Here is a 23,818-nt window from a genome sequence, read left to right as displayed (position 1 = left end):
CCCCACTACTTACAGCTAATGTCCTATTCTGTTGACTAAGAAAGCAGTTTTCTGAGCTAAAATTATACAGTACCACAGAAGATAGAGAGAGAGGAAAGACTCACTAGATCATTGAGTTCACCCCCCTACAAGGGCAGGATATAGTTCTCTCAATAATCAAAAACAAAAAATTTCAAATAAAACATGGGACCATTGTCCTTAAAACTCCCCCTAGCAAGCCATCTGTTTCTGCTTGCCAGTACAAACACCACTACATAAAGGCAAACACAGGTGAGGTCACTGAAGGTGTGGGAGAAGGAAGTATAGATGGAGGACCTGCCACCCTTGCTCATCTCACCCCTCCTGTACACAAACACGTTGCTCTGTAGTCAGGCCCAAAAATGGTTTTCATGCAGGAACTGAAAATGCAGTCTCAGCACTACAATTTGGAAACACTCAATCCTGTTGAAGTCTGAAGGGAAAGAGAATGAATCGGGGGGGAGGGAGGGGGAAAAAAAAAATCACATGAAGAGTAGGCAGTGGTGGAGCCCAAACGATGGACTGATATCACTGTTCAGAATAGGAAGAAGCCTTGATAACTCAGTTAAAATAACCCAAGTCTAAACACTGCAGAAATGAGAAAACACTAACCGTAGTTAAGTTGATTTAGGTGCAACAAAGAAGTTATTGAAAAATGTAATCGCCCGTTGAGGACTCAAGAAAAACAGCAAAGTGCAACTCAAAAGTAGAGGACTCTTGCATATACTGTCGGGGGTATTTACATCCCATACTTTTAAAATTCTTGCAATAAGCTGCCCATGAACTACACTGACATCTACAGGGAACAGAACACTGATCTTCTGAAGGATCTCCAGACTTGTTAACCTCCCAGGCATGCCACAAACCTCATCTTTTTTCTCTCTCTTTTTTTGGGGGTGGGGGTGGGGGTGGGTTCTTTCTGGATTCAGGAGAGGAAATGGATCAGGATGATCAGTGCTTTTGTGTTATTTTGAGTGTTTTTAATATATGGAACAGTATAGGATTGATGCCTATGGAGATTTTTATACATTTGAAATAAAACATAATTATTGCAGTAGCTGTACATTTTAAACAGGGTGAGGAGAAGAAAAGAGCCTAGCTTTGGCTAGTGGAATCTTTGGACAATTTCTTCTCCTCTCCCCACCCTACTGCCAAACCAAAAGCAAGTATCAGCACACTTTAGGTCTGGATACTTGCCAGCTGGCACACAGGCCAACAAAACCAGAAGCCACCAGAAATACATTACAGTTTCTCAGGAATTTAAGACCTAGACTCAGTGAACATAGGCACAGATTGAGAGTAACTGGTCCTAATGACACCAGAGAGCATGTGAAGAGAAAGCAGAGAAATCTATGCATCATGATGCACATCCAGACACAAAGCATAAAATAGCCAGATCAGTGCATTTAGAACTGGGACCCTCTTGGATCAGAATGTGGGCTTTTTGAGGGGGAGGGGAAGAATCATGAACCTTCCAGTTTTCTTCACTTTTTTCAGAGAATGCCATTTACCAACACCCTTTTTCATACAGCAATATCCAAAATCTGGACAGAAAGGTGGTCTTGCATAGAGCCACAGTCAATGACTGAGAAGCAAATCATAAGGGACACTGGATGGACACAGTGTGGAAATAGCACCCCTTCCTTTTTCTGGGGCAGACTGAATAAATTCCAAGCTCCATTTGCCCAAAGATCAAGTCTAGAGATAGATGTCAACTTGAATCTCCTGCACGGTAATACCATGCACTGCTGTAGAATCATCTGACAAAAGACTGAGAATCCAGTGAACTGCCACAGTTACAAAATCACACAAGATTTTTATCATACAGTGCCCACATAGGAAAAGGCCAAGCACTTTTCCTCTTTACTCAGCTGTTTTACAGAGTTGCAAGTCAAAAGTCAATTATCTTCACTCACTTTTGGAGCATAGCCACAAGATTACTAACGAGCAGCTTAATGGCTACAGTTCAAATGCTATTCAATCAAGTCCAGAATATGTGGGTATACTGCAGTAATGGTACCATGACATCATAGGCAAGTTATCTGCTGAAATCAGATGAAGTTAGACAATATGCATCTTTCCCTTCCCTCCTCACAGAGAGCATAATGAAAGTATGAGCAGCGTTAATTAAGTATTTTAGATTTAGCTTCATTCCTTAACATGGTACAAAGCTTTCACAGTTCTCTCTACAGCATTCTAAGTCACACATGCCATCAGAGGGTGATGTTCACCACTGTTTCAAAGTAGGTATCTAATTATGGCAAGTCACGGAAAGATGTAAGAAAAGAGGTATGTATTTGCTTGCAGAATATGTAATTTTTCTCAACAATCCCAAGTTTGTAAAACAGAGACATGTGAAGAGTGAGAAATACCTTCTTCTGGGAGTGCATTAGATTTGCACCATGTATTACTGTTTATTCCCCTCAGAAGGTCTTACTCATTTATATGCACTTAAGATTGACCTGGTTTCAGGATAGATCGCTACTAGCCATGACAATGGGGAAAGGGGGAGTTCAGCCAGGATCTGGTGAGATTATCAGAGATCTCTCAATCAAGAGAGATGTGCTAACGGATTTAGTGTGCTTAGCACAAGTTACTTCCACAGCCCAGATGTACTAGTCACTCTGAATGTCCTCACTCCAGATGTGCCACAAACACTGTTCTGAGTGAAGTGACTTGTACAATCTCACACTGCTGCTGGCACCTGGGAGTTTTTTTTCTGAACAATAGTTCTGAACACCAGAACTGCTCTAACTGTGGTGCATCGAGGTGCATCTCGTCAGAATAACTGACTGGAAGCCAGGGCTCTTGGGTTCTATTCCTGGGTTTTTGTGTACCATGAGCAAGTCAACTTCTCTCAGCCTCAGTTTCCTCTCTGTGAATGAAAATAGTTTTCTCCCCTATACAAAAGCACTGCAAGGCTAAATTATTTATTATAGTAGTGCCGAGTATTGTTCAGGTTCACATTTCCATTCAAGTGTTGTATAAAGAAATGAACTTAAGACCAGGAAACTACAGGCAAACACTTCCTTAAAGTTTAGTCAGTATCACCTTTCCAGTAACAGAATCATTAAGGTCACGTCTTAATATAAAAAGGTATCTGAGCTGGAACCAGAGATATAGTTTGAGGGTTGCAAGGACTCTCTCAATGTCAGCCTTGCTTATGCTAGAAAAATTAGTACCCATATGCAGCTGGGTTATTGCCAGAATATGTGGTAGCAAGAGTGTACATAAGGCTCAGATTTTTGCCACAATCTGACAAAAATAATAATCATGAGATGGTAGTAAGAGTGCCTGAGTCCTGTATACATTAGTATAGTACCAATATCAGCAGTTGTAATATAGGTACTAATTTTTCTAGTTTAGACAAAAAAACCTCTCTAAAAATATCCTGCTTCATCTCTTCACTATGGTGCTGTTGTTACAGAAGGAAGCACCTTTTGAACATGTGGTAGTTCTCTCTATGTCAGCCATTTTTTCATACTCTTAACCAACCCCAAACATCTAGACTGGACCAGATTAAAATAACCAAAAGTACATTTCAAACTAAAAAAATATTTAAGTACGGTCCATGTGCACTTCAGTTTTCCTTCCTGGTCAGCATTTTCTACAAGTCTTACAGATTTTTCTACATTTTTTAACCTGAATTGTGCTGTTTCAAATATAGTACACAAAGCCAAGGCAAGATACTAAACACAAACCAACAGACTATAGCTCAGGTTAGCAGATTTAAAAATTAGGCTCAGTGTAAACATTTAAAAATCTGATGCTTACACTTCCACAATGGGTCTAAAATTTAATATCTAAAAAGGTTAAAGCGGACACTATTCTGAGCACACAGTTGCAGCAACAATGGATGCAGCTATTGCAGTAACATGTTGTAAATAATGTAATTAAGGTGCATAAATTCTAATGCAATTTGTGGGTAAGAGACATGTGAATGTGCAGGAGCAGATATATTCAAGTCAAAGCCATTTTGGTTTACATAACTGCAAGAGAACCACCCCCAAATGGATTTTTTTGTAACCACCATACATTTAATTGAATTTATTGCCCTCCCACCTAAAATATGTAAGAAACTGGTTTTCTAGGACACTAAACTAAATTTCAGTCCATTTCTCTAATACACTCGAGAAAGCATGGTTTATGATAAAAATACTAAGGTGACTGCACAATCCATGCATTTCTTGCATGTCTATCAATTAAGTATTCAACTTCCAGTTTTGCAAAAGAATCACACTAAAGTCGGCCTGTAAAAGAGCCTACTCTTCACCACTCCTTGAATGAGCTGCTATTTCTTAGGCCCCAGCTCAGAAAAAATTAAACATGTTTGTAACTTTATGCAGGTAAACAGTCCCAGTGAAGAATATTCACATGCACAAAGTTACTTATGTGCTTAAATCTTTGTGGGATTGGGGCTTTAATGAGTGTGTTTTTTAATTATCAACCTTCTACCTGAAGGTCATTTTGGAGAGTAAAGATCTGGATGTAAACTTTTTAAAGCTAAACTGCTAAAGGCTCAATTGCTTGGAAGAAAAAAGATCCATCTTGTTTTATATTGATAACAAACATGGAGATATTAACTACAGAAAAAATAACTTATGCGAACAATACAACACTAGACATTTTTTTAGTTATTTTGAAGAAAGTGTAGTTTAGAATCTTTATAAAAACCATGCACTATAATCTGTTATAAAATACACATTTTCTGTTTTTGTTGGATACATTCTTCATTTGTTATTTTTGGATCCTTTTTCAGTTTTAGGCATATAAATATTTTTAAAAAGCGAACAGATAACTTTATGCTGCCAAGCTGGAGGGGACTCAAAGGTCTTTGGTAGATTGAGAAATCTACACACAAAACCTATCTAATCCACCCAAGGCATTCACTTACAGCTCCAGAGTTCCATTAAATACTCAGTGTTGCACATTTATCACTGAAGTTTATCAACACAGAAGATAAAATTCAGTATCAATATTTGACAAGTGTGGTGACAAAAGATTATCTAATTATTCTTTAACGCAAGAATTTCCAGCAGGAGGCAAAGGAAAGAAACACTACATTGGTGTCAATTACTTTAAATGTTTATCTTGTAGAAAATAATTCAATTAATAATATATGTTCAGTACTTCATATTTACTTGATACTGTCTATGGTATAGCTAGCTCTCAACTGTTAAACAGTCTGAAAAGATGGAAGATGCTGTTGATTATAAACTGAATAAACACAAAAATTGTAAACTGTGTCCTTTGCAATCAAAGGGGTCAGAGTGGCGGGGGGGGGGGGGAGAGAGAGAGACAGGAGAGGATATGGGGGCGAATGGGGGGAAGGGGTGGAGACTCAAAGGATGCTGGGGACCGACTATCTCGGGAAAAGAGTGGAAAGGAGGAGGTATCGCTGATCCCTTCCCCTGCACTTACCTTGAGGACATCCCCCCGTTTGAAGCTCAGCTCATCGTCTGCAGTGGCTTTGAAATCGTATTTGGCGATGGCTTCCATGCTGGGTCTGCTCAGCGTACAGCAGTGCGGGGGGTGGGTGGGAAGGGAGCTCTCCCTGAAGCCTCCTCTCCTCCTCCGGGGGCTCCCGGCTCAGCCCTCCCTCTGCCCGGCTGCTGCAGGGACTCTGGCTCAGTCTACCACATGCAAGGGAGAGCCAGGGACGATCTGCCCTATTGGAGGAGGAGGAAGAGACTGATCATTAGGGGAACCGTGGCACGGATGGATGGCAGGGGCCGCGCCCTGCGCCTCTCCCTCCTCCCGACCCAGACCCGGCTGCCGCTTCCTCTTTCGGCCGCTTCCTTCTCAGTTCGGGGCTCAGCCAGGAAGCACCGAGTGACACATGCTGTGGCCAATAGCAGCAGCGATGTCTGCAGAGCAGAGGGCACAGCGCAGGCTCCCCCCCCCCCCCTCCAACGTGCGGGGAGGACGGGGAACTAACCCAGCCCTTAAGCCCCCAGCAAGTCCCACTACACCAAGCCACAGCAAGAGCAGGCACTTCCCACAGCGCCCTTCCTGACATGCGGCTCCATACTCCGGCTGCACCTCAGGCTGTGGGGAGGCTGCTGGGGGGAAAACCCACAGATAGCACACGGGCGGGGGGCACCCTGCCTTGATGCTCTTATCCCGCAGGGGACACTAATGCTCCCCCTTAAGAGCAGCCCGCGCACACACCCCTTTTCAGGCATCACTCTTACAGAGAGCAGAACCTTCTCTGCTCAGATGAGATGGATGCAGGGTTGTAGCCATGTTGGCCCCAGGATATTAGAGATAAGGTGGGTGAGGTAGTATCTTATATTGGATCAACTTTTGTCATAGGTGCTGAAACTAGGGTTGCTGCTGCACCCCCTGGCTTTAAGTGGTTTCCATTATATACAGGATTTATAGTTTGGTTCAATGGTCTCAGCACCCCCATTATAAAAATTGTTCCAGCGCTCCTGACTTTTGTTGGTGAGAGAGACAAGCTTGTGAGTTACACTGAGCTCTTCTTCAGGTCTGGGAAAGGTATTTATCTGTACACTCTCCATACAAGCTCAAAAAGATAGTTTAGCATAAGCAATTAATGTATTTCAAGGGACCATTCAAGGAGAAGTGCCCGGTTAACACTTCTCTAGTCATGGGGTGAAGGAAAAAAAAAAAAGAGGCTGGGGTGGAGGGTTTAGTGGGTTACAGATTGTTGTAACGAGCCATAGATTCAGTGTTTCTGTTCAGTCCATGATTTTTAGTATCTAGCAAAGTTATGAATTTACACTCCCAGGCTCATCTTTTGAAGGTGTTGTGTAGGTTTCCTTTGAGGATGAGGACTGTGAGATAAGATAGAGAGTGATCGCTTTATGAACTGTTCACCCATCGGTGGTATGGTGTTTTTTGTCTTTTACCATTTTCCTGTGCAAGTTCATTTGAGGGGAAAAAGTTATCAGGTGCTTAGCACCCATTGGCAGCCAGATCCCCACCTACTCCCCAGTGCCTCCTGCCCACCACAATCAGCTATTTCACAGTGTCCAGGAGGCACTGGGAGGAAGGGAGAGGAGCGGGGACTGGGCACGCTCAGGGGAGGGGGCGGAACTGGGCAGGAAGAGGTGGGGTGGGGACAGGCACTTGAGAGAAGGGATGGGGTGGGGACGGAGCGGGGGGGTTGAACACCCCTCGCCCCGGGTCTGAAGGAAGCCAGTGTCTATGCATTCTGTGAAAACATAGAAGAACAGACAGACATGAGTGACCAGTGTATATATAGCTGGGACTACACCCAAGTAAGGATGTAAAAGTTTAACCGGTTAACTGATAACTGAAACCGTTAAGACGGATGCTTAACAATTAAACTCTGCTGCCGGCCGGAGCCCAGGACTCTGTTGCCGCCCTGGGGCGCGGCGGCCAGCATCCCTGTGCCTGCGCCCCAGCAGCAGGACCCCGCATAAAATGGTTACATGGTTACTTTTTTTTAAAACCACTATTTACATCCCTACACCCAAGGGCATAATAATTTTCCTATCACAGGGCAGAATCAAAGCAAATTAGCCTACTCCACCCTACAAAAAGTTTGCCATTTAGAAGTGTCATTAGAAAACCCCCACAAACAGCAAGATTACATGCCTAAGCAACATTTTCTATATCAGCAAAAGTTTCTAGTGCACACCTGGCCTAAGACCTTTTGACACACCAACCCATCAAAAAGCAAATCAAATGGACTGACACCCCTTAAAATGTGCACACCTTTTTCTTGGTCTCTGGCCCATTCCCAAATACCCCAAGAGAACCTGGTTCAATAAGAAATTAAATCCCATTTGACTGCTCACCCCTAGTTGTCAACCTACCACCCCACGATGGAACCCATATGTGGTATCAAACTACAAGCCATAATTGATGGGAACCCCAACCTGAACAAAAATATTTCCTGAACCCTCACTTCTGGCCTTCAAATACACCCGCCCCCCCTAACTTCTCCAAGCTCATCATCAGAAGCAAGCTCCCCACAGGCAAACCACACCAACTCAAAGTGGCACCAGCCCCCGCCAGAACGACAGATACAAAAGCTGCAGACATATCCCCACTAGTACAACGATCATCACGCTCCACCCCCACAAATCTTTCAAGATGCATGGATCCTATACATGCCTACCACAATATGTGGTATATCTCATTCAGTGCACTGAATGCCCAACAATTATCTGGGTGAAACCAGACAATAACTACATTCTCAAATGAACTCACAGGAAAGACAAAAACATCCTATCACCTGTGGGTGAACACTTCTCAAAAAGCGATCAGTCTGTATCTGATCTATCAGTCCTCATTCTCAATGGAAACCTGCACAACACTTACAAAAGACAAGCCAGGGAGGTTAAAGTCATAACTTTGCTAGACATTAAAAAACATGGACTGAACAGAGACACTGGATTTATGGCTTATTAAAACAATCTATAACCCACTAACCCCCCTTTTTTATCCTATGACTACAGAGGTGTTAACAGGCCGCTCTACTTTGAGTGGACATTAGGAAAAACTTCCTGTCGGAGTGGTTAAGCACTGGAATAAATTGCCTAGGGAGGTTGTGGAATCTCCATAATTGGTGATTTTTAAGAGCAGGTTGGACAAACACACCTATCAGGGATGGTCTAGATAATACTTAGTCCTGCCTTGAGTGCAGGGGACTGGACTAGATGACCTCTCGAGGTCCCTTCCAGTTCTATAATTCTATGGTCCCTTAGCGCAGGGGTTCTCACAACAATTTTTTTGGTAGCCTCAGAATCATAATAATAAATCATAAATAATATGTTTATGTAGGCGTTTGGTTTTTTTGCAGACTCAGTAATAAAAATAACATACAGTCATCTCTATTCTTTACTGGACCTAAACAGAGTAGAAACACAAATAAGGTGCTTTGCATGTTTTTGTCTTTTTGTTGTTGTTTCTTTTGCTTTTTTTTGGTTGCATTTTTTTTAGACTTGCTAGCTAGTAAGTCTGCTTCTGTGAAAAGTGATATTTGTATGTTTGTTAATATCACTTTTCACAGCAGCAAATTTGTTAACTAGCTGGGAGGCAGTGAAAAGTGATATTAAACATACAAATATCATTTTTCACAGCAGACTTACTCAGCCCTGGTAAGTGGGGGCACAAATTAAGCCTTGGATGAGGAAGTGGGTAGGGAGGTAGCGGGAGCCAGGGGCGATGAGGAGGGTGGTGAGCCTGGTGCCGGCGCCAGACCCCAAAGCCCAGCAGCCGGGGGATGGAGCACGCCACTGTGCAGACAAAGCCCCGCAGACAGAACCTATGGCCAGAGCCCGCCGCCACACGGCTGGAGCTTGCCACCTGCCATCCCAGGGCGAAAGCCAGAAGTCTGAGCCCCACCGCCTCTGGGAAGGTGGGGAACTCACACTGACTGTCTGCTCCACCAGTGTTTGTGGCTCCAAAGGGGGGCAGGGCCCAACCCCTCCTAGCGGTCCCAGGGGAGGGGCTGCTGCTTTGCCCGCCCCTGCCCCAATCACTGTCCAGGAGGCTGTGGCCACAAGAAAAGCCCCTGGTAGCCACATTTGAGAAATGCTGCCTTAGCATCACAGCTAAATGCAAGATGGAACAGATTATTTAGCGTAAGTAGTTAGTACCTATTCAAAGGCAGCGGTTCTCAACCAGAGGTATCCATACCCCTGGGGGTACACAGAGGTCTTCCAGGAGGTACATCAACTCATCTAGATATTTGCCTGAAAAGGAAAAAGTTGAGAACCATTATTCTAAGGCAGTGGCTCTCAACCATTCCAGACTACTGTGCCCATTTCAGAAGTCTGATTTGTCTTGCGTATCCCTAAGTTTCACCTCACTTAAAAACTACTTGCTTAAAAACCAGACATAAAAATACCAAAAGTGTGTCAGCACACTATTACTGAAAAATTGCTTACTTTCTCATTGCTACTATATAATTTAAAATAAATCAATTGGAATATAAATATTGTGCTTACATTTCAGTGTATAGTATATAGAGCAGTATAAACAAGTCATTGTCTACTGTTTCTACTGACTTCACTAGTGCTTTTTATGTAGCCTGATGTAAAACTAAGCAAATATCTAGATGAGTTGATGTACTCCCGGAAGACCTCTACGTACCCACCAGGGGTATGCGTTCCCCTGGTTCAGAACCACTGCCTTAAAATATGTGCTAACTTCTTATGCTAAACAATCTGTTCCATCTTGCATGTAGCTGACACTCTTGGAGTACCTTTCCCAGACCTGAAAAATAGCTCTGTATGGCTTGAAAGCTTGTCTCTCTCATCAACAGAAGTTGGTCCAATAGAAGATATTATCTCACCCACCTTGCCTATACCCTGGGACTGACACAGCTACAACTACACTGCATATAACATACATGTTGACTGTTGCAAGGTGACACCACCTTTATTTTGAATGACAGAACTCAAATGAAAGAGGTCTCTAGGCAGCCACACTAATTAGCAATTGCTAGTTGCTACCTAGAACAAGTTTTTGCTACCTAGCATTCATGACTGTGGGTGAGATTTATCTGAATATCAGGCATAACAGCTACAAGGAAATTAGAGAAGGTTTTTTTTTTATAAATTTGTATAAAGATGACTATGTAGTGAACGTCACCAGAGAGAGAAATTAGAACATGCATCGTATGTCAAAGTCACTCAAGAAACCTTTGCTCCTCACCATTACTATCAAGTAAGGTAGTGTAATTATGTATTTTGCCCAACAGACAATGTATCACGGCATCAGGAACCCCAGAAAACAACTAAACTGAGTGAAATCATCTGTCAGTAACAATCAAGTTGAACCAGGAAAATAATTCATGAATAAAAAAACCACACACACACACCCCTCCAAACAAATTATATTATATATATATAAACCCAATGCAGATAAAAGCCAGACTTGCTTAGAAAGTGGCTTGTGATAGTCTTTGCCACACCACCAACTAAGTGTGGTTGTGGGTATTTGCTATAGACCAGGTACTGGCACCAGCAGAGATGACAGACATTTTGCAAAGACTAGAGTTTACTTTAACTCCATCAGCAGAGAGAGATAAAAGTACAACCAACACAAGAATACATGTTACTAAAATTTACAGATGGCCTAATCGGAAAAGCGACTAAAATTTTACCAAAGATTTATACCACTAAAATGTTTCTTATATCTCACCTTATTTTAGGGTAGGGCAAGAGATTTCACTCACTCTCTCAATTAAAGCCAGAATGTTTGGGGGGCAGGGAGGAAGGCAGAGAATAGAAATAAAGGTAACTTCTTATTAGGAATATGAAGTTTAAATCTGGGTTGGAATGTAAGTATTTACAATGCACCAAGCCCACGGTATCTTAGCAGCAATCAAAACTCCTATTAGTCCCTCTGCTGCACTTTTGAAATACCACAAGGGAAGGTAGGATTTTTTATGCTGCTCCTGCAGCAGCAAATAGTTCTAAGAGAGCTTCCTTGGTTTTACTCCCCATTCTTGCTGTCCTAGGAAGAAGCAAGGGCAGGAACAGAAACATAGATAGCTTAGGAGAGTGGGAGAGAAAGGGGGGGGAGAAATGAAGTCTAGTGGGAGCACCTAATAATTGTGAACTGGATTTGGCCCCATATTCTGATAAACAGTAGAGGAAGTCTACTTCCAGGGAAGGAAAGTGTGAGTGGTGGGGGAGGTTGTGTCATCTTGGAAGACAGACACACACACACACCTCAAACAACAGGGGTAGAATGAAACAGGTGAAAGGGGTGAGGCTGTGCATTCATCTGAGTTGCCCAAATAAGTGGCAAGTATCAGAGGGGTAGCCGTGTTAGTCTGGATCTGTAATGCTCCAATACGTCTGTTAGTCTATAAGGTGCCACAGGACTCTTTGTCGCTTTTTATTAAATAAGTGGGTATAACAGTATGAGCTAAGTATAGCAAGGTAGTGTGTAAGTTCAATTTTAAACCTAAAAATGCAAAGACGTTCACAGGTAGAGATGATACCCCAATCTATAAGAACAGAAGAATGGCCACACTGGGTCAGACCAAAGGTCCATCTAGTCCAGTATCCTGTCTTCTGACAGTGGCCAATGCCAGGTGCACAGAGGGAATGAACCGAACAGGTAATCATTAAGTGATCCATCTCCTGTCACTCATTCCCAGCTTCTGGCAAACAGAGGCTAGGGACACCATCCCTGCCCATCCTAGCTAGTAGCCATTGATGGACCTATCCTCCATGAATTTATCTAGTTCTTTTTTGAACCCTGTTATAGTCTTGGCCTTCACAATATCCTCTGACAAGGAGTTCCACAGGTTGACTGTGTGTTGTGTGAAAAAATAGTTCCTTTTGTTTGTTTTAAGCCTGCTGCCTGTTAATTTCATTTGGTGACCCCCAATTCTTGTGTTATGAGAAGGAGTAAATAACACTTCCTTATGTACTTTCTCCACACCAGTCATGATTTTATAGACCTCTATCTATCAATCATTCCCTAACTCTCTTCCTTGGTATTTCAGTTGTCCCAAGGATGCTTTGTCAGAGAACTGATCACCACCAAATTTTCAGCCTTAAATAAGCTTCCTGTTTTTCACTGACTGCTAGAAGCTGGGATCACTCGATAAATTGCCTTATTCTCTTCATTCCCTCTGAAGTACCTGGCATGGGCCACTGTCAGAAGACAGGATATCATGTTAGATGGACCATTGGTCTGACCCAGTATGGCCATTTATATGCTCTTAGATTGCTTTTTCAATAGACCCCATCACACATGTGTTCACCTCAACAGGTGATCCTCCCTGTCTCCCCTCCTGCTCACCGGGGGGGGGGGGGCCTCCACTCCAAGCAGCCCTAGTGATCCCGGCTTCTCCTGAGAGCTCCTCTGGCTTCCGCTACAGCCCTAACAGCAGCTCTTGCAAGACTGCCCCCAGCACTAGCAGGGACTAGTGCTGTCAGGGCCACAACGCATACACAGCCTTTCCTGTCATCCTCAGCGGGAGGGCACTTGTGACAGATCCTCTTTTTTCTATAGCTTCCTCATTTTCCCCCCATTGACATTACTTCTTAAATCAAGTGCAAAATAACAATTTAAAAATCACCAGGTATTCTAAAATGCTTTAATACAAGATGATGTCATCTTAAGAGACAAAATTAAAGTGATTCAATAACCATCTGTTTTGTGCAAAATTTTGAATGCCAAGAGGTTTGCTTAGAAATGAGTGAATACAGGTAGCAATTTGTTTGTAGGAGAAAGCTAAGATGTTCCTCACTCCCAATCTTTGCTCCCTGGCTGTCAATCATTTCCCAAACAGGGGATGAATTCCCCTTCTCTATATTTTGCTCTTTTATTTCCTGAGTATGTTACGTTATTTACCTTACTCCATAATTGAAACCTCTGTGTGACTTCCTCCACTTCTAGGAGTTTCACAAACAATTTACTTAAGACAAGGTGTATGACCTGTTTATTAAAACTGTATGAAAAAAACACACCCACAGACCTCAACCAGGAAGTGACAAAACACCACAACACCGCTCCCTCCCCCCGCTCCCCCCAAAACAATACCACATGGACAAAGAGAGAAAAATCTGAAATACCTCTCCCTACCTCCACCCCAAAGACCATATGTGAAGCATGAGTTTATGGACTCTATCAGAAGTGGTAAACATTCACACCTTCCAGCCCCAAAACCTTCCCATAACATTTTATCCTCAGAACTGGCCTGAAATCACATGGAGTCCCAACTGAACATCAAAAATATGCCCATGCACCCAACATAAGATAAGGCAAACTACAACACTTAGCAAGCCTACAAATTGCTATAGGGAAACTGGCCAATGATTTCCCTCTCAAACCAGTTCCACCCTCAGAAGAGTACTGAACTGGCAGTAGGGTTCATCTTTCCGGTAATTCACCTGGAACTAGGAGGTAAAAAAAAAAAAACCCAGGACAGTATTTGCATCTATTACTTGGGTTGGACCAACCTTGCTGCTTTCAATTAAATCCCTGCTCCAATGAGAAGCTTCTAGCTGCAATTAAGAAATGACAGGAGCTGCAGAGGCATAAGGCCCGCAGCTCTGGGACTAAGGAGGTGAGCCACGGCGGAAATGCCCAGAGGCATGGCCCTATGATGTCAGCCTCCCCCCTGCCCCCGCCGGGCATGGCACTGGGAATGAGTCAACTCCTGGAGAAGAAGTGTCCGTTTCCCAAAGAGCTAAGGGTTTCAGCGGACCAGTGACAGGGCGGTCATATGCGTGAGGCAACGGCCCTAGGAGCCGGGGGGCAGCGGCAGGGTCCCTGGGGGCCACGGGGCAGCGGCAGGGTCCTTGGGGCCCGGGGCCTTGACCTCCCACACCCGGTGGGGGGCGGACCCCTGGGGCGGAGGCCCTGGGAAACGCCTCTGCCCCCGATCCGGAGTCCACGGCCAGGCGGGTGGCTCTGAAGGGGGCGCCACTGCCCGTCCGAGCCCCGCGTGCCGGCACCCCCCGGCAGGGCCTCCCCGTCCCACTCACCGTGTGGCGCTGGGGCTCCGCTCCGAGCGGCCCCGCCGATCCCAGCTTCGCCCGAGAGCCCCTCCAGCTTCCGCTACAGCCCTCCCAGGAGCTCTCGCGAGACTGCCCCCAGCCCCGGCAGGGCCTAGCGCTGTCAGGGCCACAACGCATGCGCAGCCTTGCTCGACATCCTCGGCGGGAGGGCACTTGTCCACAAGCCCGCATGCGCGCTGCTTTGCTGGTCTAGCCCTGCAAGCCTTGAGGTGTGTGGTACTAGCGCTGTACATGTCAGTGCGCAAGCGCAACACCTGCTGCGTTACTGACGCTGCTGATACCAGTACGCCTGCGCAGGACCTTGCCCGTGCCAGTGCAGTAGGCTATAGAGTCCCCAGTGAGGCAGGGCCTTAGTGTGCTGGACATGGTACAGACACAGTTGGTCCCTACTCTGAGGAGCTGACAGGCTCAAGACAAGTGGCCCACGAAGGGTGGCGAGAGGGATACAGTCAGGCAGGTTTAATAGATATATGTATTTGCATTTTTATTACAGATTAAATGCCAGTTCTCCCTATCGGACCCTCATCTCAGCCATCATCTACTGGTAGATTTCTCACAGGCATCACAGCAGAAATGGGTTGTGAGGAGAGATTTGAAGGAGGGGGAAAAAAGCAGGGGCCGTACAGAGGGCAGTGGCAGCACTCTCCAGGCAGAAGGGGCAGCATGGAAAAAGGCACAGAGACTTCCCATGAGAAGCTGACAAACCGGTGAATAAAGCTGGTGTCCTTGGCAGAAGCGTGAGGAGGATACAAGTTGGGAAGAGACAAGCTGGCAGGTAGAGGGGGTCAGAGCTGTAAATGGCCTTGTTGAGGACAAGGAGCCTGAATTTTATTTGGTGAAGCAGAAGAAACCAGGGGTGTGATTCAGAGACTGGTGTGGTCAAGTCACCTCACCCTTCTGTCCTAGTGTCCCCATCTGTAAAGGGGTTTAATAATATTTATCCACACATCTTCCAGGGGTGTTCTGAAGATTTAATAGTTAATGTCTGTACAGTGTTTTGAACAATGAATGTTTATTATAAAACACAACAAAAATGCTAAGTACTCTGAATAATAAGGCTCTAGCTGTTTCAAATGGGGCATACAGCATTAGTGGGGACTTTTGCAAATGTTGGCCTTAATCCCTCTGTGCCTCAGTTCCATATCTATAAAATGGGGGTAATATTTCTCTCACCATGGAGTTGTGAAGATAAATTCATTACAATTGGTGAAGCATTTAGAAACTACAGACAAGCCAATGAGAACATTAATAATATCATATTCACAGCAGAGGTGGGATGGTGTGTAGTAAATAAGATATGAGCAACACATTGAATTATGAGGACAAAAAGAAACATTGTATAGCTATCCATTCAGTGAGTACCATCCATCTTGTGCACTTAGTGAAGCAGGGGTCTCATGGAAAAATAGAATGTGATCATGTAATTAAAGAGTGCTTCATGATGCATATGCACAAGAGGGCAGAATTCTTTCTCTCTCTGCTTGTTGTTTTTTTTTTTTTTTTTGGTAATGTAATTTTTAAAAATTTAATTACAGTATACCCTGAAGCAGTTGCCTAGGTAAAAGTCTGGCTTGGAGTCCTTGACAAAGCCAACCCTTTTTAGAAGAGTTAGTTTTTCTCTTGCTGTCAAATGAGAAGGCTCCTTTTAAAAACAGAAGCTTTTCTACAGCTGTACTCCTACTCCCATGGCCCTGGTGCATGGAGGTAGCCCTCAAGTCCTTATCAATCAGTTTTTGGAGGTAGTTATTAACTAGAGACCAAATAGAGAGGACTTTTTTCAGGATTCCAGGTCTGTGAATGTGGGTTCTAGGTGTGGCATACATGGTATTAACTAGAGATGAGCCTATGTTGCAGCATTCAGACCTAGGTTTACCCAAATTTCAGGGTGCCCTGGGTGCAAGTTTTTCATTCAAGTCTCTCTCTCTAGTGTTGGAATAGATATCGAATGTTTTAATTTGTATTTTTAATGATTATGTATCACAGAAAGTCACATATTCTGAGTTTACAATGAGGCTGGACAGCATTGGCCTTTTTACACCTGTAGGTCTGTTGGTCTCCCTGTGAATATACTGGAAAGATTACAGATCCATACACGAAAGAGTAGGCTAGCATATCAAAATATGCCTCCTAAAATGGATCATGGATGTTTTCCTCCTCAGTTGTGCTTCTGCAAAGATCCAGTCTGCTAATGTGTCAATTCTAAATGTTTGAGCAGTTGGAGACAAATTCTGGGATTATTTGGAGATGAAGGTTTGTGCCTTAAATCAATGGAAAGACAACTTCCCCCTCAGAACAACACTATCCTTCAAGGGCTTTAATTTCCTCTTGGTCTAGGTTGGACTCACACCTTCCCCTTACCACACACAGTCTTTTAATTGTGAATTATTCAAACGCTGGACTGGAGAAGTGAGTGGAATGAATGTTATGGAGGTTGAGGGTATTCCAAATGTTGTTGTAATTATTATCCTGCATTTTACATATAAAGTAGTCCTAGAGGTTAAGTGACATCCAAGATCATATAATGAGTCAGTGCCACAATCAGGGAATAGAATCCAAGAGCCCTAGTTCTCAGTCCCCAACATTAGGCACTAGAGCACACTATAAAGTCTCTGGTTTCATGTGTGATCTCAAAGTGGCAATTTGGGAATCTTGTGAGAAGATGCCATATCAGTTATATAAACTGAAAAAATATAGCAGGTATTAACTAGCTGGAAAAAGAGGTAGATATAGCCAACAGCTGTCAGTTGTAAAATGGTTGCTTTAGGGCTGCAGCTGCTTGCCTTTGCTCCAAAAAGACATTGGGGGGGGGGAGGGATCTTATAAGAGGGCAAACCTGTAGTAAGAAGAGTTAGTAGGAAGTCAGAGGATTGTAAGGAAGGTGCTGTTGATAAAGGAATTGCTTTGGTATTTGTTTATCATATACTGATTAACTGAGTAGGTACTAACAGTATACATACTAGTCAATGGATAGTGGTGTTTTTTGTTTTGGCTTTAGGTAGTGTAGTATTCTCTTATAACTACAGTGGGGAAGAGAGAGAGTGCTGCTATAGTTAAACTGGAAATCCTGGCCCAACCTTCATGAGTAAAAAGGAGAATCTGTGACTGTGTCTAAAGGATCAGTTTTCAGAATGTTATTGTAGTTTATGAATTGCTTGAATATTCTATGGTAGTTTGTCATGATAAAGTGTAATCTCAATTAGTTATGACTATTTTAAGAACTGCCATCTGAGTAAAATTTGTCTAATGTCTGACATTTCCTTTGGGTCCCTTTTTAAAATGTCCTAGAACAGTCGGGGGTATAAAATTAAATGTGTGATTCTTTGCTATGAATAGCTTGGAAGAATGTTTGTTGAAAGGTGAAACATATTTTGGTATAAACAGTTATTTCAGGCTTAAAATTACTATTTGGAATGTTGACACAATGTTACTGATCCAGGTCAACATTGTTACTGATGACATACGGTATAATGGTAGCATAGGTGATATGTTGATACATTGTTACTGTAGACACAAGTCATAAAGATAGCATTAGTGTTCTTTTGACACAATGTGTTTGTCCTAAGTCTGTTAATATATGAGACCTATTGCTAGGGCTCTACCAAATTCATGGTTCATTTTGGTCAATTTCACAAACATAGGGTTTGAAAAATTGTAAATTTCATTATTTCAGTTATTAAAATTTGAAATTTCAGGGTGTTGTCATTATAGGGGTCCTGACCCAAAAAGGAGTGAGTGTGTGTGTGTGTGTGTGGGGGGTGTCGCAAGGTTATTATAGGGAGGGTTGTGGTACTGCTATCTTTACTTCTGCACTGCTGCGGGCGCCAGTGTTGTCTTCAGAGCTGAGCAACTGGAGAGCGGTGGCTGCTGGCCGGGAGCCCAGCTTTGAAGGCAGAGCTGCCACCAGCAGCAGCGCAGAAGCAAGCATGGTATGGTATTGCTGCCCTGACTTCTGTGCTGCTGCTTGTGGGGCACTGCCTTCAGCGCTGGGCGCCTGGCCAACAGCCGCCACTCTCCGGCCGCCCAGCTCTGAAGGCAACACAGAAGTAAGGTGGCAATACCATGATCCCCCTAAAATAACCTTGCGACCCCCCTGCAACTCCCCTTTGGGTCAGGACCTCCAATTTGAGAAATGCTGGTCTCCCCTGTGAAATCTGTATAGTATAGGGTAAAAGCACACAAAAGATCAGATTTCACGGGGGAGAGGGGGCAGATTTCATGGTCCGTGATGTGTTTTTTATGGCCGTGAATTTGGTAGGACCCTACCTATTGGTTACTACTACACTTCAGGATTTCAGAAGACACAATTGTAACCCAACCTAACACAGTGTGGCTTTGTCCCTCTGTAGGCCTAGACCACAGATTGTGGTTTTTGAGTCTGCTTCTGCCTTTGAAGTGGTCCTTTCTCTCCAGAGATAGAGGCTTATGCTTTTAGACCCAGAGCTGCCAGGTTCACTACTATATAATGTAATGATTCTGGATGTAGGGATGACTGGGATGCAACTTTTCCTAAACTACTAGAAGTTGGAACTCATGCTACATGTCATTCAAAGGTTAACTTTCTCTAGAGTTGCAGTAAATTCATGAATTTAGCCTAGGGCCTTTCTTAATATACCGGTTCCCTCAGTAAGTATCTCCATAGTGTACTACAGAAGATGTACTGTTCATGGTCCTGAGTTTCGCTACTACATCAGTGCTGCTGAGCACACTAAACATACTTCTTCTGTGGAATGCTAATGTGACTGGCTAAAACTAACTAGCAAGATATTCTAGACCCGCTTTCTTTGTTTTGTTTTAAATTAGTGGGAAAATGGCCTGTTACTCCATCTTGCTGAGAGAGACCGACTCATTAAATTTCCAAGCCAGTGTTAGAAGCTAGCTCAAAAGTGGCATAGCTTGAATTGGAGCCCAGAGGCCTCAGCCTCAAATAAGGCAGCAGCTGGGAGTCTTTGTCTGCCACAGCAGTGGGGAAAGCATTGAAATTAAAGGGGAGGTGTAGTCAGAAATATAAATGTGCTTCTTAAAAAAAACAACAACTTTATAACCCACATATTTGCTGTCTGTGTGTCTTTTACTCCTATCTGTTCCATCTAATGACAAACATAGACTTTTAGACCTAAGGAACGGATATGTCTGTTCCATCTACTACCAAACATAGGCCTTTAGACCTATGGAACTGATACATCTCTGAAAGAGGAAGCTAGAATGTGTTCTACCTCATGCATTATCAGCAAAAAAAATTATTAACAAGGTTATGGTTGTAGAATCTTGCAGTGGTGATGTTGCAAGAAGCAACATCCCATTGGGGTTGTCAGATCACCAAGTGGAGTAGCAGGGCTGCAGACAGATAAATACACAAAACTGACCTGGAAAAGTCATTTAAGGTTGAATGTGGAACCCTGATTCTTGCTGCTTGGTAAGATGGAAAAGGAGATCACTAGCATTGTCTGGAGCAAGATCAGCTGTCTGCAAACTGGCACTGTAAAATGAGAAGTAGTTAGGGAAAAACTTGCTCTGTCTGGATAGGGCATTGGACTTGGGAGTAAGAGAGCTGGATTCTACTCCTATCTCTGCCAGTGACTTGTTGTGTGAACTTGGGCAAGTCACTTCACTGCTCTGTACATCTGTTTCTTCTCCCATTCTTTGTCTTGTCTATTTAAATTGTAAGCTCTTGAAGGCAGGGACTATCTCATGTTTGTATAGTTCGTGTGCAACTGATTTTAGTTGGGGCCTCTAGGTGCTACTCTAATACAAATAATTATGGGAAGCAGGCTATTGGCTATAGGTGGTAGGAACTATCAGCAATAATCAAAAACAGATTTAACTGGGAAGAACTCTGGGAGAGAGAACATTTATTCTATTGCCATTTACTGTAGTTCTAGGACAAAACTTTGAGTGGTTGCCCTACAGTTCCTTCCTGTTGCCTCTACATTTAGCGCTGCTACAACTATCTTCACAAATATCAAAAGACTATGCTCAAAAATGATTTTTAGTTGCTTGTTGCTTTTTAAATTTTGAACACATTTTTCCTTATCTCGGCAAAGGCACCAGTCCTCAATGATCCCTACATCCATACCAGTTTCAAGCCTCAGCCATTTTTACTATAACCACATTTAAAATGAAATGGTGGTTAAAATATTTTTTACTATTGTAATTCTCACCCCCCCCCCCCCCCACACGTGTAACTTGAAAACAGCTGAAGGGATTTTAATCAAGCTTTCAAAAAACAAAACAAAAAACCAACAACTTTAGGCAGAGCCCATACACTGAATACTACATCCCAAAGGACAAATGTTCAGGACAAGTGTGAATATAAGGGAAACTGTTTTTCTGCCTTAGTTATGGTGAGGGTTACTGTTACTTGCTTTAATACTACCCAGGAGAGGATAGGGATATAGCAAGGAATAAACAGGTGAAGCTCCCGGGGAAATCTCTGGGCCAAAATCAGCACTGTCAGAAGCAGTGGTGCAAGTTACACATCTGCAGCCCAATCATTCCATTAATTGCAATTATGAATATAACAAGTCAATGTGGATGCTCACAAGTAACTGATGTGACTGCAAGTAAGTCTATCAGAAAAAATGTGTAAGTGGTGAATGCATTGACTTGGCATTCAGCAGATTTTCAAAATGAGGGCCCAGGTAATGAAAGGAGTTGTAACAAGAAAAGCAGCTAACGGGCATGTATCATAAAACAGCACCCCACATGTGCACCTGCATTTGTATTTGTACTCCTGCACTTTAACTATGCCCAGACCATACTCAATGCTCCTGGAGCCAAATTCAGACTTGATGTAAGCAGTTAGAAATCTCACTGATTACAATGGAAGTTTACATGCTTATGTCAGGGGCTGTATTTGGCCTCCATAGGATACCAAGCTGGTACAAGTTACACTTGTTTTTGCACACCACTCTCCTCCTAAATGCTAACATGCAAATTATACTGCTTTGCAACTTACATTGACATGTAACTCACATCACCATTTATGTCACAGGTGAATTGTCTTGAAGGCTTCTGATCTCTTGAGAGAGTACCTCCAGCATCTTCCAGGGTCCTTTAGCCACAGATTATATCAAAGATGAAAGGGTGCTAGCCTAGTTTACTTGGCCAGTGCAGCGATTTCCCCTGAGAATTACTAGCCAACTAGACTTCCCCCTCTAAGCTGTCTATAGCATGGCTTTCTGACATGGTTTATGTAAAATAAAACTTGTTGAAACCCTAAACTAGATTGTTTCAGTCATAACATGGACAGGAACTCAGTGGCCCACAGAACTGTTAAATTAATTAATTCTGTTCTGCACCATACGGGCTCAATGAAAACTTCCCTAGAGGAAGTTACAAGAATGGGAGATGAGAGCAAAATTTAGTTTTCTACCTAGACTGCAATTAGAGAGAGGAGGAAGAAAATGGCTGATGAAAAGTAGTTTTTAATCTTCTACCATTGATATATATTTAAAGTACAGGAATAGTTCAATGTCTGATGCAACCTTCATCAGGGGACTATATTCTACTTTGGAAGGGGAATGGTTTGGATTATCTAAATAGTCTTTTCTACCTTGGGCTTCTGTGGTTTATATGTTTAAAATTACTGCTCTTATTGTGTGGCAACATATTAAATCTCAGTAGGTATGGGGAACTAAGCTCTGCATCATCTTGGATCTTCCTATAGAATGAAGTATATGTTAGTTGAGAGGTATGTATATTTCATATCTCTAAAATGAGCTAGGGAGAGGTCTTATGAAGCTAAACACCGGAATGGCTGCTAGGAACTTGTGATTTCTAATTCAGCTCCAACACTAAATTCTCTCTCTATACTGCAGTTAATCAGCCATGGTTGGCCTGTGTCAGCTGCGTTGGACTTGGGCTACAAGGTTGTTTAATTGCAGCATAAACATTTGGGCTTGAGCTGGAGCCTGGACTCCATGAGGGGGAAGGGCCCCAGAGCCCAAGCTTCAAACCGAGCCCAAATGTCTACACTGCATTAAATAGCTCTATAGCCGTGAGCCTGAGTTAGCTGACATGGGCCAATTGAGGGTGTTTAATTGCAGTACAGACATACCCTCTGTGGCCCTGGGTAAGTCACTTGAATTTTCTGCTTTAGTTTCCTCATCTCATCTGTAAAATGGGGGTAATATCTATCTCACAAGTGTTTTAATCTATAAAATGTCCTCCCACAGACAGAGGAGGGAAGCACTTTACTCCTCTGCTAGAGCCCTCCAAAATCTCCTTTCTATAATCTTCACCCTCATCCATAATATTGCTGCCAGTCTCCTCACAAGTCAAAACCGTTCACCCACAGAAATTGTAGCACGAGTGACTTAATGGGTAAGGCTCCTTAAAGCAGAGACTGTGGCCTTGAGTCAGCTAGAGTGGAGTCTCTTAAAAGCACCCAGCATGCATCTGGTGCTATACAAATTATAAAATACATGTAAATGCCAATTATCTGGCTCAGAAGACACTTCCAGATTTCAAAACCATTTTTTTAAACGACATTCTGAGTTTGGGGAGAATATTTCCATATATCAGATCATCCAAATCATATATAGACTGGTTTCTGATAACCAGTATTTGCATGTAATAAACTCTCTGAAGAAACTGAAGAAGAAAGATGTATTTTTCCCAAGAAATTGATTCAGGCACACTACTGTGCAGAAAGTAGAGTGGGTGTGGATAATCCTTCGACATACCCCAGATGATTTTTCTAGTAAGCTAAAAGTTTCATGCCATAACATTATTCTGGCAGCTATAGGAGAAGCTGTGACCCTCCTTATACCTCTGTGTCTACAGGAGAAGAAGTCATAAACTGGGTGAGGCAAATATGGGAATGCTGGGAATGTAGGCACAGCAAATAGGGAATGCTGGGAATGAGATAGCAGAGATTCTTGTTGCAAGAACATCATCTTTTTTGCCTCTTCCCTCCCACTTCAATCCCTGAGCTAGCATCAGCATGAAAATCAAGCTCTTACAGCCTACATGTCCCAATCTGAAACCCTTCTATTAATGGCTCATTTGGTCCTTAAATGAGAATCTACTTTTTAAAAATTGTCCAGAGCTGCAGGTGTCTCATAAAATATCCCTCATGCCATAGAAAATACTGCATATTTCCTGTACACTTTCAGCCTAGTTCCGAGAGTCACTAAGTACCCCTATTTCCCACTGAAATCTATGTAAATTGTATGTTCTCAGTGTCTCTCAGGATGAGGCCATGTGCAAACTTGGGGATGCTGTTTTTATAATAGAACACATGCGTTATGTAGCACCAATATGTTGCCCTTCTGTAGCCCCATGGATTTTAAAAGACAATAATTAATGAAAGG

The 23,818-nt window shown here is 43.1% G+C and overlaps 1 protein-coding gene across 1 annotated transcript in view; it reads right to left on the bottom strand.

The window, feature by feature from the left end:
- The window catches only part of GRB2 (growth factor receptor bound protein 2), a 68,371-nt gene extending 53,828 nt beyond the window's left edge, over window positions 1-14,543 (bottom strand). Inside the window, exons 1-3 of the mRNA XM_065416292.1 lie at window positions 14,472-14,543; window positions 9,615-9,710; window positions 5,440-5,687 (exon numbers count right to left, since the gene is read on the bottom strand). Of these exons, the coding sequence (XP_065272364.1) occupies window positions 5,440-5,517 (78 nt within the window). The 5' untranslated portion in view covers window positions 5,518-5,687; window positions 9,615-9,710; window positions 14,472-14,543. The remainder of the gene's footprint in view (window positions 1-5,439; window positions 5,688-9,614; window positions 9,711-14,471) is intronic.
- Between the last annotated feature and the right edge of the window lie 9,275 nt (window positions 14,544-23,818).

The sequence above is a fragment of the Emys orbicularis genome, chromosome 13, assembly GCF_028017835.1.
Source record: "Emys orbicularis isolate rEmyOrb1 chromosome 13, rEmyOrb1.hap1, whole genome shotgun sequence".
NCBI classification, from domain to species: Eukaryota; Metazoa; Chordata; order Testudines; family Emydidae; genus Emys; species Emys orbicularis.
Note: the sequence above shows the minus strand (reverse complement) of the source record. Positions and strands in the feature narration are given on the sequence as shown.